The sequence below is a fragment of the Phyllostomus hastatus genome, unplaced genomic scaffold (assembly GCF_019186645.2).
Source record: "Phyllostomus hastatus isolate PE091 unplaced genomic scaffold, TTU_PhHast_1.1 phas_scaffold_93, whole genome shotgun sequence".
NCBI lineage: Eukaryota > Metazoa > Chordata > Mammalia > Chiroptera > Phyllostomidae > Phyllostomus > Phyllostomus hastatus.
The window spans coordinates 24143552-24162485 of NW_025334042.1; the positions used below are offsets into that span (position 1 = coordinate 24143552).

The 18934-nt window shown below is 38.6% G+C and overlaps 1 protein-coding gene across 4 annotated transcripts in view; it reads left to right on the plus strand.

The window, feature by feature from the left end:
* The window catches only part of SLC38A4 (solute carrier family 38 member 4), a 66780-nt gene that overhangs the window by 35427 nt on the left and 12419 nt on the right, over positions 1 to 18934 (plus strand). For all 4 annotated transcript variants that reach the window (XM_045829607.1, XM_045829604.1, XM_045829605.1 and 1 more), the window contains 11 exons: positions 3472 to 3705; positions 7469 to 7559; positions 8070 to 8185; positions 10926 to 10999; positions 11462 to 11554; positions 15326 to 15407; positions 15497 to 15579; positions 15680 to 15738; positions 16603 to 16875; positions 17008 to 17087; positions 18351 to 18451. In XM_045829607.1, the coding sequence (XP_045685563.1) occupies positions 3584 to 3705; positions 7469 to 7559; positions 8070 to 8185; positions 10926 to 10999; positions 11462 to 11554; positions 15326 to 15407; positions 15497 to 15579; positions 15680 to 15738; positions 16603 to 16875; positions 17008 to 17087; positions 18351 to 18451 (1174 nt within the window). In that variant the 5' untranslated portion in view covers positions 3472 to 3583. The remainder of the gene's footprint in view (positions 1 to 3471; positions 3706 to 7468; positions 7560 to 8069; positions 8186 to 10925; positions 11000 to 11461; positions 11555 to 15325; positions 15408 to 15496; positions 15580 to 15679; positions 15739 to 16602; positions 16876 to 17007; positions 17088 to 18350; positions 18452 to 18934) is intronic.

Below are 18934 nucleotides of genomic sequence, written 5' to 3' on the forward strand. Positions count from 1 at the left end.
AATAACAAAAGACACTCCTTTCACCTTTGTTATTTCAGAATTATTTCAGGAACCAGGGAGAATAAGTAAATGTTAATGTATTGTATTGCATTAGGAGCTCTGTGCCTGGGAACCTGGGAAGAAGACCAAATACATATTTCTTACTATATCATGCAGCAGAAGATCAACTGCATTATTTTGTACATGGCATCATGGATATATCCCTGAACACTGAGTAGGAAGAGTAAGAGATAGAAAATAAAGAGGAGAATTTAGCTATATAGATCAAGAGGCTAATGTTAACTAATAAAGTTTTAGAAGGAGCAAATACAGAGGAAGAAAGTTTTAAAATAATAGAATGTTTTTCTCATTAGAAGAAAGATACAAGCCTCTGAATTGAATGGGCTCTCCATGTCCAGAATAAGATGAATTTTTAAAAATATTCACATCTAGTCGCACACTGGAGAAATTTAGGATAATAATGAGGAAAATTCTAAGGTCACACACATGGGAAAACCAAACACAGAAGAACCTGATGCATGGGTGGAAGCTAGAAGTCAAGAGACTGATGTCTTCAACATTAAGAAGGAAAATGATTTTGAATCTAGAATTCACTCGACCAAGTTTGAGGGCAAAGTAGAGACATTTTCCAACATGAAAAAGAAGTTTTGTTTACAAACATGGATATGTTGTGAGAAAAAAAAATGTTAAAGGTGGTATTTCACCACAATGCAAAATCAGCTGAAGAAAGAAGGTAGGATGGCAGTCAGGAAACACTGGCAGCTGAAGGAGACCCAAAGGGTGAAGGGGAAACCACTCAGAAAGTAAAAAATATGGCAAATTCACTTTCAAAATTTGAGTAATAACAGACTATATTTCATTTATTACGAGTCAAATATCCCACTCGGGGCTTTGGGGCATACTGTTCACGCAGTCACAGTGCCGCGAGTCCCGAGGACTGGTTTTTAGTGTGTAGAAACAATGTACAGAAAATCACGAGAGATTTGTTTTGCAGAATAGCATGAAAAGATGAATCTCAACTTTGTGAAAGGATTTCATTAACTAAAACAGAAATATGTGATAAGGAGAGATAGAAAGAAGTATGTAATTTCCTTATCTTTCATAGGTACCAGTCCAGAGTTGGTAAGCCAAGTCAGAGAGGTTTTAGTGAATAATTTAAACTTAGAATGACTAAATTTAAGTGAAGAACTAAAAACAGAAACTGCCATTAGTGGTTGCTGCTGAGACGTGAAGCTGGTCTGTGTGACTGGTGAGAGAAATCTTTGTACTCACTTAATGCAAGATTCTGTTGTTGTTGTTTTAAAATTTTAATTGTTCAAGTACAGTTTTCCACCTTTTACTCCCATCCCAGCCCACCCCCTCAGTGCTCCCCACCTCTCTCCCGTTTCCACCTCCCCCTAGCTTTTGTCCATGTGGCCTTTATACTTGTTCCTGCAAACCCTTCCCCTTTTCCCCTGAAATTCACTCCCCTCGCCCCTCTGTCAGCCTGTTCTCAATTTCAGGGTCTTGGGTTATATTTTTCAAGTGTAGTGTCTGTTCTCATCAGTTTAAGGTTCTGTTTTTATTCTTAACCATGTACATGTCTGACTACTATTCTTTCTGGTGGTTTTTAAGACTTTTCTCTTTATCTTTGATGTCTTACACTACCTCTAATGAATACCACTAATGAATATATTCATTTTTATTCCTCTTGCTTGAAGCACTGTGTACTTTTTTTTAAGCCCTAAAAGCCATCATCTTTTACTCAGTCCCAGACAATTCTTTGCCATTACGTCTTTCTATTTTGTCCCTCCCTAGTCTCACAATTCTCTCATATTAGAATAACGATTAGGGTATATTTAAACTTCTTATTCTTGTTTTCCCCCATGTCTCTTAACTTTATATTTTCCTTTATCTCCTTGTGATATAATTTGAGTGATTCCCACAGATCTATCTTCCAGTTCCATTATTCTCCCTTCAGCTGAGTTTTCTTTATGTCATGACTCTATTTTCTATTCTTAGTATTTGTTTTCTGTCTCTTTTTTAAAACCAGTCTGATCTTCTTTTATAATGTTCTTATTCTATAGATGCTATTTCTTATTTTAAATATGTTATTTTTATTATATTAATTTTAAAGTCACTTTTTAATTGTGTTGCTATCTGTAATTACTCAGGTGTGAGTCTTGCCATTTCTCATGCCTGTGGACACTCACGAAGATGAGTTCCCATAGGTGTTTCGTAACTTTTGTAATTTAGGTCATGAGTTGCCTTCCACAGACATGCTGCAGCAGCGTGGGATTGTGTAAGCATTTCCATGTACATGTGCTGGGGGATTTGTGGATATCACGAGTTCTAAAGCAATTTTTATGTTAGTTTCTCTGCTCAGGATTTCCTAACCAAATGGGCAGCACACATTCTAGAGTCACACGTTGCAAGAGTGATAGTATCTTCCCCAATATAATGGTTTAACATGAATCAAATGATTCTAATAGTAAAAATATCAGAAGAAATGATATCAACAACATGATAGGTTTGTAGTTTTTTTGTTCCCCACAATGCCCATCTGCCACTTTTCATTACAATCGAGGAAGTAAATAAGGGGCAAATAGTTAAATAGCTTGTGCTGAGATCGACTGAATTAAAGATAGAAGAGAATCTAAAAGCTGAATCCCTTTGTTGTTAAAATGTATTTTAATTTTATGTGGATGGTGACTGATGCTGACTCAAAGATAAACCTGTACCTTTTGTTGCTATTCTTAACTTTGGCTTTATGATCTAAGGCCCTGGAAGGTGGCTGCCTGAGCCTGATCCTACCCTGTGTCACATGTGGTTAAGCATCTTGGCGGTGTTAATTCTTTCATGCCCAATTAGCTGATTAAAGTGGTAATTTTTGTGTGTTAGTGCTAGTGGAGACACTGACACATGCAGATCTTCCTTTGTCAATAATTTACTTTTGTCTCCCTTTCTTTTACATCACACAATCTGCTAACAAATACCTAAAGCTTGTTGGAGGTAGAGGAGGGTAAAAGGGGGATAAGAGGTGATGGAAGGAGGCTTGATTTTGCGCTGAGAACACACAGCACAGTATATAGATGATGTATTATAGAATTGTACTCTTGAAACCTACATAATGTCATTAACCAATGTCATCCCAATAAATTCAATAAAAATTTTTAAAAACCAACTACCTAAGCTTCTTGAAGACTGTTGCTACCTCTTAAGGGTTTTTTTTTTTCCCTTCCCATGGTGACTAGTAAAGCACGTGCCCTGTACACATACATAGGCACTCTTATTATAAACATGTGCAGATTTGGCAATTTATTAATAATTTTTCATCCTACAATTCAATCATTCTGGACATATTTCTGTGAACTTTTCAGGAGTATACTTCCTTTCCATGTTTTTATAGAGAGGATACACAAAGTAGGTAATTCTTACTCATTTATCTCATGTAAAGGAAATCATAATGATTGTTTTGTGTTCTGTTTGCAGAACAGTGTGTACTGACCACCAACACAAAGCAGAAGAGCCTTCAGCTGAAGGTACAGTATACGGCTCACACTGAAGGAGCTCTCGTGTGGAACAGAAAGCGCTGACAGCTCAGATGGATCCCGTGGAGCTGAGTAATGTCAACATGGGGCCCGATGACGAGAGCAGCAGCAGCGGAGAAAGTGCTCAAGATAGCTACAGCGGGATGGGCACTCTAGAAAAGGCAGCGATGAGCAGGTATGAGGTTCAAAGTGACCAGACTCCGTGGAGAAAGTAGATGGGTTTATGGACAGGAAGAACAAGGGGCTTGTGAGGAAGAACTGGGCTGATTTGAGAGATAACAATGACATCGATATTAAACACATCAACTGCCTGATCCTGAAGTGTACACATCATACCATTTTTACATGCCAATCCTTTGTGTGACTAGTTTGCAGTTGAAATTACAGTGTTTCTACCCCTCATTAAGTAGATAGAATAACTTAAATTATATTAGGTTATCACTGCTTTTACCCATTGGATCATTCTATCTTAGATTCCTCTCCCTTTGACTACCCTTTAAAATTTGCTCCATCTCGAGTTCTGTAGGGATTCTTGTCTCCCTGAGAGTGTCCTGTCAGCAAGCTCATTCCTAGCTTTAGTGGTTTCACCCACTGGACATACACCATATAAATATATGGAAAGGCCACTGGGAGGAAGCACTATTCTTCTCTAAGGAGCCAGTGCAGTAAATTTTAGAGTTGTTGGACTAGAAAGGCTCTAGAGATGTAAATCCTGGTGTTTTCTAGAGCAGGAGAACAATGTGGTAAAACACGGGGCTTTGGAATCTGCAGAGCAGTTGCCTAATGCTGGAGAAGATATTTATCTTCTTTGAGCTTCATTGGAAAATGTGGAATAGCAAACCAGCACCCACTTTTTTGAGAATAAAATGAGTGCCTAGAATAGAGATGGTATTCAGTAAACCTCTGTTCTTTCTCCTCCACTTCATCACCCTTAGTAAATTGACCTAAATCTGAGAGCTCTTTTGTTTCTGAGAAGGATGCACACAGACACGAGCTCTGCAGAGGTGGCCATGCTGAAAGAGACACTGTACCAAGAAGAGTCCTATAGGGCCATTCCACTTGGTCCTCTGAAAACCACCATGGAAAGAGCAAGGAGGCTTTTGTTAAGGTTCATAACAACAGGCTCTGGAATGCTCCCGGGGCCTTACCTTTTCTCTTCTGACTCATGCGTGGGCCATCATTTCCCGATTGAACAATCACCTTAAAATGAGTTTTGTTTCTGTTTGCTTTGCATTGAGCCCTTACATGTACATTTTTGAGAAATTCAACATAGTGCATTTATTTGGAATCATTATACTTGTATTTTCAATACATGCTGGATTCATATTCAAAACATTTAAGACACTGGGGACATTTCTCATATATTTTATACAGTCTTGGCATGTTTTATGAGTACAACTCATCCCATGCCAAAATAAGAGCATGCAAATGCCTTGAAAAAGAAAATCTAATTACTTCCATATTCTAAATTTTAAAAACCACTTATGGACTAAAGGATTCTAGTTTATTGATTAAGGTAAAAAGTAGAATGTTGGATATTTCAGCATTGAACTCATTTTTGTTTGTATCCTTAGGCCCATTTTAGGCTCCATTTCATCTTGTCTCAGATTCCAGTTCTGAATATTATACACTAGTCTCCACATAGCAAGTATATTAACTGCAGACTCAGTAAGGCACCAAAGTGGGGGAGTGCAGAGGTGGAAGGAGGCAGAATCTGAGGGCATTATGCTTCCCACGAGAAGTAGAAGGAGAATGCCAGGAAATGCTCCTAACTTGTCCGTGCACTTGAGGTTCTTGAAAACCCACACCTTAGGTTGTAGAAAGCACGTAAAACCTTGTGATTTTGTCTGCTTGTTCTGTCACCTGATAATTGTTCTCCATTTTCAAAAAGTAACCTCATTGTCCCTCTTCATCACAAGATTATTTTCAGGATTCATTCCAATTATTAACTATAATTTGCACAGATCTCCCATAATAATCATTTTCCACTTTGCTGTTTCTAAGGGTTATTTTAACAAAATATTCTCCAATTATTTTATCTTACTATGTCATGGAATAAATGCCCTCCAAATTGCAACCTATCTAATTATAAAGCACTCTTCTAATTAAAATTATTCTTGTTATATAAACCATGTCTCTGATGACAAGGCTATGCATTACATTATACAAGAATAACATTAGGATAACCAAAAGCCCAGCACAATGGCAAATACTGATAATTTTCAACCATACCCATTCTCTGCTTCTACTTCATTTTTTATTTTTATTTTTTATCTTTATTGTATTTTTTCACCATCTAGTCCTCTTATACCCTCCTCCCCCAAGAAGTCACCACACTTTTGTCTATGTCCATGAGTCCTTTTTCCTTTTTGCTCGATCCCTCCACCTCCTACCTTCCCCACCACCCTCAGCTGTCATCCTCTCCATCTATGAGTCTGTCCCCATTGTCCTTGTTACTTCAGTTCATTAGATTTCACATATGAATGAAATTGTGGCATTTGTTTTTCTCTGACTGGCTTATTTCACTGGAGAATATTAGCATAATATTCTCCAGGTCCATCCATACTGTAGCACAGGGTAAAATTTTATTCTTTTTTATGGCTGAGTAGAATTCCATTGTGTAAATGTCTCACAGTTGTTTTATCCAGTCATCTACTGATGGGCGCTTGGGCTGCTCTCATATCTCAGTGATTATAAATAACACTGCAATGAACTTAGGGGAGCTTATGTTCTTTTGAATTAGTGTTTGGTTTCCTTCGGACATAGTCTCAGAAATGGGAAGCTGGGTCAACAGGCAGATCCATTTTTAATTTTTTGAGGTATCTCCAAACTGCTTCCCACAGTGACTGCATGAATCTGCATTCCCACCAATAGGGCAAAAGTGTTCCCTTTTTAACTAAGAAGCGTGCATAGTTGAGCATTTCATATCGCAGAAAGCAAGCCTGTATGATATTTTGCAATGTCAAAATACAATGGTGGCAGCCAGACTCATTAGTTAAGCCTTCTGGAAATGTGGCTGAGACTAGATTCATACCCTTGGAGCCCCTGGCATGTGACCACAGGAGCCGACCAGGACACTGAGGGGCGTGCAGCTTCCAGCCTGTGCCCAAGTAGACCACCATCATGATGTTCCATCAGGAGTGACGTTTTAATGCCCTGCTTCCTTCTCAACTCTCCTACTAATTCATTGGGTTTCTTCAATGTTTTTCTTAGTTACATCCATTGCCTAATAATCCAAGCATATTTTCAGAGTAATTAAAATACACAAACTCACATGATGAAAACAACCAAACACAACACCGAGCTACCACTGAACTACTTTCCAGCAAGGGCTACATGAATAAACAGGTGGAGTGAAAAAAGAGGAAAAAATCAACTGGATGCTGGACTTGGAGTCTGGGGGAGGGGGTTAGGCATGCCACTTCACTTATCTGAGCCACAGTCACTTCGTCCCTAGAGTAGGGGCACAAACAAACCCTCTCATAGGGACATTTGAGCATCAAATGAGATGAGGACCACAGTGCCTACACATTAATAAATGTTTATTGGATTAATTATCTGCTTATGTTGTGCTAGTAGTTGAGGAACGCCCATTACTACTCTTCATTCTTCCTTCCTTTAGGAAGGGCTCTAAGTGGGAACAAAAGTAGCTCTAATTATTCTCTTTCTTGCACAGTTAATGTGGGGAGAAGAAATGTGGTTTTAAAAATTCCAACTAAAACTAACATTTTCTTCCATCACAACTCCTTCCCTCACTCCCATAACTGGAGCTCAGTCATTGGTCTTGAAGGAACACTGGAAAAGAGACAGAAGAGTTCTAGGCGTCTTGTGTTTACTCCCCTAGTTAGTTACTGAGCTTGCCCGAAACATAAATATAATTCAGAGCATTGACTTAGATGTGTTTACTTTCTTATTTTCTTTTTTATATGTATGTTCAGTCAATTTGCTAATGGAGATGATGAAAGTCAAAAATTCCTAACAAATGGATTTTTGGGGAAAAAGAAGCTGGCAGATTACGATGATGAACATGTAAGTGAACCTCTGCTTTTGGGCAACAAACAGGACTTGAGGGTGTCTGATCTACCAGGTCTCTGCGGGGAAAACAGTGTGACTAAAATTTTCCAAGCCTTGATCAGCACATTCTCTGTTTATTCAGGCCCTTACTGAAATAAGGGCTTGTTTTTCCTGTTCGCCATATGGCTACATAAATCATTTATGAAATTTATTTGTTTTTTGGAAAAATCATTCTAACCCAAATGTAATCTGCAATCATACATGCTTTCCCTTCCTTATATTACTCAACCTGTATTTTCTGTTTTCATTGAGACCCTTGCTAAGGCTCAGCACAGCATTCCATTGAAAATTACATGGATTTTATTGAAGTTGAGTCAATGAAAAGCTTTCATTTGCTGTGATTTTATCCTAGTCTTGTATCTTAGACACTAATCTCCAGGAAAGATAATGTGAAAACACGAATAATCCAAAAGTAGCTCATCCTTGGAAAAATATTTGCTTATCATGCATCTCTTTTTCTTTAAGCATCCTGGAACCACCTCCTTTGGAATGTCTTCATTTAACCTGAGTAACGCCATCATGGGCAGTGGAATCTTGGGCCTGTCCTATGCCATGGCCAACACAGGGATCATACTTTTTATGTAAGTGAATGGGCATACCTGCATTTGGTTCGAACCTGGTGTTCTTTTAATTAACAAACTGTAGTTTGATCTTTGTGAACAGAAATAATCTGAGGAATTATCAGCATATCCCTCTTGCTTTTAGATAAAACAGCAACTTGAAGAATACTCAGAGCAGTCTAATCCTAGTACTTGTTCAACCAACCATTCCTAACCAAATGGCAGAAACTCTATGTGCTCAACCAAGCAAAGTGATGGAGAAGCTCCCCAACCCCAGTCTATAGGACCATTTGAAAAAGTAATTCATTATTTAGTGGATGCTTACAACAGTTTAGTGTTTAATAGTCAAAAGATTTTTCTCGGATACATATCAGACTTTATAACACACTTAGGAAAAAGACCCACACCAAACCAGGGCCCTGCACGCTCTGGTTCCACGTCCACCTCACCCCTCATGTCTCTGCACATCAGCTATGCCGGGCACACTGACCTTCTTTCTGTCCCATGAAGACGCCATGTTTTCTCTCACCACAGGGCCTTCGCACATGCTCTTGGAACCCTCTCCTTTTCCTTTTCATGTAGTTAACTCCTGATATATGAGCTCAGCCTCATCTCTGTGCTGGCTTCCCGGACCTCCATGAGTGTGTCAAACTACCTTATTATACCCTTACTCACCAGTTTTAACATTTAAGTGCAGTTGTATGATTCATTTGATTAATGTCTAGCTCCCTTGCTACACTATAATCTCCAGACAGTTGAGCTTATGTCTGTTTTTACTTATCACATGTCTGTATCCCGAAGACCGAGAACAGGCTTAGAACAGGGAATATTTGTAGAATGGCCCAAGTTTATTCCTAAACCTATGCACTTTAATCAAACATGGTCAAATGCTGCCTAAGATTAGTAATGCCACATAGCTGACCTGGAGGATGGATACTGCCTTGTCCGTGACGGACAGCCACAGATGTCTGTGTGCATTACGTACTGCCTGGTATTTTCCAAGACACAGTTGGCAGCATTGGAATTCTTCACAGGAATAAAGTCTAATGTTAGTCAGGCATCTGTGTGAATGCAGATCACAATCTCCAATGCAATGCAAGAGCATTAAATAACTGTCTAAGAATGCATCATTTGTATTATCCATACATGCCACTTATGTCCTGAGCATCACTTATGAGATAATCACACAGCTATTTGAGGGCTAAGAATCAGGCAGGACTATAAATATTTATATTGTGTTAGTGCTTTCATTGAAGTGTTTTAGTTATAATATTTTTTAGCTGAATAAGTTTTTATATTCAAAGTCAACTATACTTTTATAAGCCATGTTTGAAATAAACTCATTGTTTTCAATTTGCTGAACCTTAATAACTATAGATGTATTAATATATGTAGTTATATATTTTTTTCTCATTAATTACATATACTATCAAAATAATTAGGAAGTTAGCATAGATCACTGATGAAAAGAACAAGGAAGTATTTCTCCCAACACGAGAGCCACAGATCATTCTGATGGGAGGAGAATATTCTACTTTTAAAACCAAGAACCTCATTTCAGGCTTACAAACATGTAGCAGATTAATTTGGCCAGAGAAATTAAATTTCTAGACATTGTGGGTATGTTTTAGGTATCTAAGCAGCACAGACTAGATGCAGTTTTCTCTCCTAATTCACAGCAAGTAACACAGGATTTCATTGGTTTTACTCTTAGTATTTTCAGCCAAAGCAACCTTGAGTATAGAATACAGGGAATGTTCAGTATTTTTCCAAGAAACAAAATTATGTAATTTGAATTACATAATTCTTTAAAAACAGGTAAGTTCATAAGGCATACAGAAAAATATATGAACAAGTCATTGATTATTTAGTTCTGGTACAGCATAGTAGAGTAGTTGTAAAATTAATAGCTCATGGTCCAAATGTACAGTTGTGACACTGAGTTCAGCAGGAATTACCAAAGAATATGATCACTTGTGGGGAAAATGTTTAGTGTGCTCTTATCATGTCAAAACAGACAAAGAATACAATTTTTTTAAGGTCAGGTAAAGTTTATACTACTCCTTAAATTATTACATAACTGCCTCTATTCATCTTATTTTTGCTCTCCAATTCTTGGTCACTGTCTACATAAAGAGATCATATGTGCATGTGGACATGCGGAGGATCCCGAGGTGATTTTTTTCTGATTCTAGAAAAGGAATTTCTCTGCACCCCGTACTTACCTTTCTCTGTTTCTCTCTTACACAGGCAATTGCTTGACCCTCTGGGTCTCCCACTTGACCTCTAAGTGCCGGGTCAGTAGTGATGGAGCTCAGACTCTGCATGCTTTGGCTTCTCTGGTTTTAGATTTTAGATTAAGGTTTAGTCAGACTATTGAATAGCCCTCCAATTATAAATGTTGGTGCAACTATCATGCAAATATGATGTACATAGACCCATGGGCTGAGTAAGTAGATGTGGTATTTGCTAATTTTGCTATACATTTAGCATCTAAGTTAAGTTATGAACCAGATTTTACTACTGGGTAACATTAAAAAGAAATATGTCAGGAATTTCAGGTAGTAGGTTCTGGTACACAAGTAGCAAATTCCAGTTTTCTGACACTACAGAGTATGTGTGGAGCTCTGAAAAGAGTGTCTCAGCTTACCCCAAATCCACATACTTTTGAGTGTTAATGATTAAAAAGACCAATGTGAGAATTTACTATACTATCTGTTTTTATATCTTATTTATTTTCTGTTCTCTATTTGCCTCACAGAATCATGCTGCTTGCTGTGGCCATATTATCACTCTATTCAGTTCACCTCCTATTAAAGACTTCGAAAGAAGGAGGTACGCTACCCGTTCATCAAGTCTGAAATGTTCTATTTTGATTCTCATGAAAGGGTCTGTCAGTCTATAGCTCTGTAACTATAGGATGATTTGGGTCAATGCCGTGTTTCATTTTCTTCTGACCCCAGTGATGTGGTTTCTCAATGTTTTTAGTTATTGAGCAACTGAGAGGAATACAAGTCAACTGGCTCAAGTAGAAGCCAAATAGATAAAGAGGTTTTTGGTGAATAAGGCAAATAAGAGTTTCGGCTTGCTGTGTGGAGCTCACATGAATGAAGCCACTGCTTCTTACTGAGAATATTTTAACATATTTTGAATTGGTTTTTGAGATTGTGCTTTTTCAGTTTATACTTTCTACATGGTGCTTATTCACATGTGTGACGCCGGTGTAGAATTATATTACAAAAATATTTTAGTCATTAAAATGCTTTTTTAACAAGGTTATTTTATCTTTGATTGTAGGGTCTTTAATTTATGAAAAATTAGGGGAAAAAGCATTTGGATGGCCTGGGAAAATCGGAGCTTTTATTTCCATTATGATGCAGAACATTGGAGGTAAGGGGATGATGTAGCTTTCAATGGGCTACTTCAACTTTCTAAAGAATGATTGATATACAAGAAAACTCTTACAGCAATGTACAGCACTTTAAATACAGAAAAATGGTTGCCTTGTAGTTTTTAAATTAAAAAAATAAGTTTTAAAAAATAGACTCACTGTTCCTTTTTAATTAAAAATACAACATGTAAGGATGAAATACTATATAAAACCCTACCCACTGAATTCTAGAATTAACATATAGAGTAAAAGCTTCCTTGAAATCTGGGTGTCAGCTTAAACGTTTCCCTCTCTCTCTAACCCTGAACATCCAATCAAATGCCAAAGAGCTCCTTTTCATTCTGTCTCTTCCTTAACTTCTTCGGTCTTTCTGCTTATTCTGTCCTCACCTCCACAGTGGTCACCTGAGCCCGAGCTTCCCCTGCTCCCATCTCTAACTCATTCTCCAGATTAACTTTCTCAAATTTAAATCTACTTTTGCTCCTCCTCTGCAGAAGATGCTTCCTCCGCCTACCTTTCTGATACCTTTCTTACCCATCCTCATATCTACCTATCTATTAATATCTACCTCTTTCTCTGTCTACCCTCTATGTGTCCTGTGTCATACCATAACACACTACCTTCAGTTCCCGTTCCTGTAGTCCTCTATCCTAACACACAAACACACAACGACACAGATTCGTTGTCTCCCTCGCTGTCTTCCCGTGATCTAGCACTTCTCTAGGCTTTTATGATCTAGGGTTCCCTAGGTCCTCTGGGCTCCTTTAGCCTTCTTTGTAGGTATCTTGTCCATCACTATTTTTAAAAGGTGTTTTAAAACCCCTGCATAGATAACAGAATTGTGGATTCTGATGCATTGTGGATTCTGAATTTCAGTCTATTTTTGTCACTATTTGTGACCTTGGGAAAATCGTTTTACTCCTCCAAGTCTAATTCTCCATCTATGAAAATGAGAGCAATATTCTACCCTCACAAGGTCACTGTAAGGATGCGATAAGACAACATGAGGCACATGATATGGGTTCAGTACATGCTTCCTTCCTGCCTGGTTCTCAATTCAATATCCATGTGTCTGGAGCCCTTCTGATTATTTTTTAAATGAGCAGCAGTATAATTTTAAGACAAATAAATGCTAACTGTGAAAACTAAAACATTGCATAAAATATAAATGACAAAGAAATGTTAATGTAAGTCACCCTTAGAGATAACAACTCCAGGTTTTTCTCTGTGCCAAAGTTAACAAATACATTGTTTCTGTTAAAATTGGATCTTTTTATAATACTAGTTTGCAGTTTGCTTTTTCAATTTAACAATATGCCTCAAATATATTCACATATTATTCTTTTTAGTAACTTCTGAGTTTTCCATTGTGCAAATGCAGCATAATTAGTTTACTAAACCCTTTATTGACAAACAGTTGGATTGTTTCCAGTTTTTCACAATAACAACAATGCTGCAGCAAATACATTCACACAGAGATCTTGAAAATAGGTAACCTTTTTTGATAAGTAAAATCTCACTGGAGTCATCTAGGATTTCGGGAATGCAACAATTCGTTATAACCTTTGTCTAACTGTGCCTGCTCCTGATCGTGGACAGTTGTTAAGCAGAGCCAGGATAGTAGTTAAGCAGATACAATCCAAAGATATATTGATTTGTATTTGTGTCTTCTCATATTTTTATATATTAGGACTACAGTCTTGGGCAGCATTTGGCAATAATGCCAGGATTGCTCCATTTATTTTACTGGTTTGGGGTCATAAGCCTTTCAGCGCACCCACCCCCACCCCGCGTCACCTTCCTGTCTTCCACCAAATAGACTGCTCTACATTTGCTCAAATGTTCAGCCTTATCAAGATTTAAAGTACCAAGGATTTCATAGGATCACCTCATAGCTGATCTGTTTTACTTGTTTGGACAACTGAAATAACCATGCACATATTTAGCCCCGAATCTCACAGGCTGAGTGACAATAGTGTGGCCTGTTGCTCGAAGTACAGCTGCTATTGTGCTTCTAAATAATGGAATGAGCTGTAAAGTGGTCTCTTGAGCAAGCCACACACACGATAGGAAGTGTGGCTTTCAGGGAGTAAGATACAATTTTATATTGTCCCTGACAATGCTCTCACTTTGGTTACCCTATATGGTCAGTGGTTATTTTGCCTGAAGGGAAATCACTTGTATTTCTGTATTTAGCAACTCCACATTTAGAATGTTCAACTTTCTCAGTTCCCTGAAAATTAACATTTACCATAGATGTTTCAACACTGGCAGAATAATGTTGACATTACCCAGACAGGTCTGGATCATTCTGAATTTTTAAAGCCCAAACACATTAACAGTGGTAACATCACTGAAAGTCAGCAATAATAGCTGTCTAAAATTGCACGGTACCTCATGGAGCCAGTTAATCAGAAATATCTCCTCTGTTTACACTCTGTAAGATTTAGTTGTAGCCCAGGTCTTTGTAAAGATTAACCAAATAATGTTTGCAGAAGATACACCAGGTATTGTAAGAATCATCCCACTTCCCAATAGAGAGGAAGCCACTAGCTCAAAATCAGGAAACTCACATTTTGCATGTGGACTGTCATTTTCAAGCTATGTGATCTTGGACATGTCACATAAGCTTTCTACCCTCAGCTGTGGAATGAAGATAATAACATATATCTTGCTGTTTAAATGGAGTAATGTGCAGAACTGAACAATGTGGGGAATTAGTATCACTGTTACTACTTTTGTTTGAGGTTAAGGAAATAGCTTAATATTATGAATATTAATAGTTCAACCTACAACTGAAGGTTTGCTTTAAAACGTCTTTTAGCAAAACCTCACCAGAGGGATGCAGTGTACAGTTAATGCTACCTATGTAAAACCTCTCCGTTTATTCTTAATTGAATCTTTTGACTGTGTGTCAAATACCAAATCAGTATTAACTTCACTGAGTAGGTGGACTTGAGAAAGAGATGTTGCAGAAATCCCTACAATGCTGGCAAAATTGTCTATTGTGCATTATTTATACATACACGTATTTCCAGGGTTTGGGTTTACAGAGTTCATCAGGTTTTCAGAAGAGTACATGATCACACATATATCACTTACTTAGATGCTCAAGAAAGGTTCCCATTTTGTATAACTTCTTATATGGCCAAAGGGAAACCAGGATGTAGAGGAGGAAAAAGCTCCACTGAGAAAGCGGGGAGAAGCTGTCCTCTCCTGTATTCTCACCAGCCCCGTAGGACTCCGGTTTAGATCATCATGGCCCAAGACTTTGTGGGCCCCTTAGGGAAGATAGAGACCTAGATTGGCACCCAGCTGGGGACAGCCAGAGTGACCTGGAGTCAACCCTGCTGCATTCTGCCATTCTGGCTCCCTCTCCTGGCCCATGCCTTTTGTTGCCAGCCCCCTCCTCAGACTGTACAGACACTGGAATAGGCACACTCAGTATAGTCCGTGATGACTTAGAATGAATGAGGGGGAAACATTCCCGGTGCAGCTTCACTGAAAACCTCAGAGCAGAATTTAACACAGAATCATCATTGATACCATTAGTGAAGTTCCACTTGCAAGAGCCAGAGGGCCAAATGTGTATTTTTGAAAAGAACTTGGAAGCAGTACAACATACACAGTGGGTGACTTTTCATGCAGTTTGGTGGATTAAATGCTCATCTTACTGGAAGAATATATTTCCCAAGTGCAAGGATTTCTCACAACTCACCCGTGACTTCAGTGCTGTGCACCCTACTGAGTTGTCATGTTTTTCATTTCAGCAATGTCAAGCTACCTCTTTATCATTAAATATGAACTACCTGAAGTGATCAGAGCATTCATGGGACTTGAAGAAAATACTGGGTATGTCTTAGATTCTCTCTGTAACGTCCAGTAACTCATTTACTTGGTCTTTTCCAATTTCAATATTCTGGCTGGTCTTTCTCTTCCAGAGAATGGTACCTCAATGGCAACTACCTCGTCATATTTGTGTCTATTGGGATTATTCTTCCACTTTCTCTCCTTAAAAATTTAGGTAAAGTCATTTTTTAAATTTTATTTTTATTTTACACTGTAATAGCAAGCTGATTGTAGATGCCATATTAACCTTCCAGAATTTCTCTGCTAACTCCCAGGTTACCTTGGCTACACCAGTGGATTTTCTCTTAGCTGCATGGTGTTTTTTGTCAGTGTGGTAAGTGATTTCTTGACGTGATTCTTGTAGCTTGGGGAGTGTGAGATGCATTTAGTGCCTGAATTAGCGTTCTCTTTTTTGTTCAAGCAACTCACTAGCATGAAAGAGTTCTTGCATCACAAGCAATTTTTTTTTGTATTCTAATTTGGGATGAGAAAAGAACAGTCATGAATCTAAAAACAGTTGAGTTAGAATGTCAAGACCATTGCTAATAGTATGTTTTAGGCTCACAATATATATTTGGACAAAAATAACACTTCAAGCAGGAACATGACAATAACCCAGCATTTAGCAAGGTGGAGAAAGAAGATGATACGAGCCCCAGAAGAGAAATGAGTAGGCTACAGAATCAGCCACATCCACATGAATCAGCTGTCTTCTCTTACACATTCTTCCAAAGGAGAGGGCACCCCCAGTGGGATTAAGACAGAAACCTCTCCCCACCTCCCTCCAATCCCCATCAAAAGAGAATTTCTCGTAATATCATGGCTGCCAAATTTTATACAGCATTTCTCCAAAGAGATAAAGGAGAAGAGGAGAATTTTTAATAACCTGTATTATTGTTAGTTTGAGGAAATAAAAGATGTGAAATAGAGCAAGGCAATGATGGTCTTTCTCACGGAAGAGTATGCCTGAGGCTTAGGATGATTCATGCAAAATACTGTCCTGTGACTCAAAGAGGAGGGCTGCCAACTGCAGTTCCAGCTCCCCTCAGGACAGAGGCTGGGGCGGGTCTCCACTGTCCATTAGTCTAAATGGAATCCTCAGCAAAGGCTCCCCATTGTCATCCTGCAAGGCGCACATATGGATTTTCATTTCATTGTTTTCCTCAAAAGGCTAACTTTTTTAAATGACTGTGTCTAGGTGATTTACAAGAAATTTCAAATACCCTGCCCTCTGCCTGTTCTGGATCACAATGTTGGAAATCTGACATTCAATAATACACTTCCAATGCACATGGCCATGTTCCCCAACAACTCGGAGAGTAGTGGTGTGAACTTCATGATGGATTACACCCACCAGAATCCTACAGGGCTAGATGACCACCAGGCCAAGGGCTCCCTTCATGGCAGTGGAGTAGAGTATGAAGCCCACGGTGACAAGTGTCAACCCAAATACTTTGTTTTCAACTCCCGGGTAAGTGCGAGGCCTGGGCCTCTAATGAGCCCAGCAGTGTGGCCCCTGAGTCTTTCTTTCATTAGCTGAGATGGTCTGGGATTGCCATCTGCGCCAGAATGCTAAACATGCGGTGTTGGCTTTGTTTTGCAGACGGCCTATGCAATTCCTATCCTCGCATTTGCTTTTGTATGCCACCCCGAGGTCCTTCCCATCTACAGTGAACTGAAAGAGTAAGACAGCCATCTTTTTAGCGTTCTCATTTGCTTTGAAAATGGGCTTCTATGTGCAAAGGTGCTTTATCCAGAAGCATGGTTTCTAGCTTTCTCTTCAGAGAAAGTTTGTTACAACCACTCTTCAGTAATGTGCTTTAACCAAAAAGGTGTGAATTAGACCCCTCACTGCACTACCCTGTCTTCTTCCTTCTCTTCTCTTCCTCCATCCTAACAGTCCAGGGGAGGTGGGTAGGAGCCAATGGCTGTAAGGATTTGGACGGGCAAGGAGAATTTGAATTTTGATGGGAAGAAGTTATGTCACCTGAACTGGAAATTACCACACTCATGAAGACCAAAAATTATGACTAGGTGACTTTAATAAGTCACTGATGTCACCTGTGGTCAGTCCCTAACCCTTGTCTAAAAGACACTCACCACAAAGATGTGCCAATATCTGACCTTCATGGTCTTGTCTGGACAATGGAGACACTGGCTAGGCAATCTTGTTTCTCTCAGCTGACATTTCATGAATCGCTGATATCCTCTGAGGGTGTTGGCAGCTACTATAGGGGGAGTTGGGTCTGAGCCCACTATAGCAGCTTCCCTCTTTACCTTTAAGGGACAAGGTCATATAATAATTTTCAACTTCTTTATCCCAGACAACAACAATCCCAGTCTTTGTTTTCACCAAATAGCAGTAACTTTCCCCATAAATTCTGATTTACCTCATAAGAAATTTTTGGAATTTTCAAGTACTTTGATGTCTTTGATTTACTTGGAAAATCACATGTAGCAGTTACCTTAGAGGCCTGACGATGGAATTTTAGCCACTGGGTGCCTTCTAGAATGGTTTCTAGAAGTTGTCCCAGTAAAAATTTCAAGCATCCTGGTGATAATATCAGAACTCCTGGAAGCAGGGCTTTGCTGGTTCCAGCAGGTACTTGTCCTCATTTAACCCACCTCACTATGAAAATGAAGATTTTCATGTTTATCACATTCCTAAATACTCAGTAGACAAGCTTACTTATCAACACAAAATAAACCGGTGTTCTTCTTAGAAAGTGGAAGACTGAAGGAGTAATGTTTTGGAAAAATGGAAACAAATCCTTCACAACTCCCTAAGATAAATTTAAATAAGCTGTGTTTCTGTACCAGAAATGAGGTTTTATAATGAATAGCACAAACATATATTCTTTCATTATTTCCTTACTTTACTTGTGAAAAGCAATCTGTTCATAAATTTTAAAAAAACCACAAACTCAGTGTTCTTTTTCTTTTCAGTCGGTCTCGGAGGAAGATGCAAACGGTGTCAAATATTTCCATCACGGGGATGCTCGTCATGTACCTGCTTGCTGCCCTCTTTGGTTACCTAACTTTTTATGGTAGGTCACTTTGTCCAGGTTATTTTCTTTCTGCAAATCCTAGTTGGACTGATCATTAACCCGGGAAGGTATTGCTCTTTTAATTACCCTCCCAAGCAGAATGGACTATAGATACAAGTACTCAATTAACATGGTATCTTAACCATGCCACTTGAGCTAAGAAAATGGGATTTGAACTAGTTTGGCTAACAGGTTACAACAATCTGAAAATCCATATATATTGTATTTAAAAGATTCTTCAAATTTAATTATTTTTCTGCTGGGATAGATAGTATTTCTTTGGCTTGACACCCTAGTCCATCTTAGGCTAGAAGCAATGAGAGTAAATCTAATGGCATGTTGAAAACTATCAAGCAAATGGCAGAAAAACTACAACATTACTGAGTTGGAGCCTGCTTCTTAGTTACCAGTCAAGTTGAATTTGAGGGCTTGGATCATTAGGCATTTTTTTTTTTTTTTGCTCATCCCATTCTATTTTGTTAT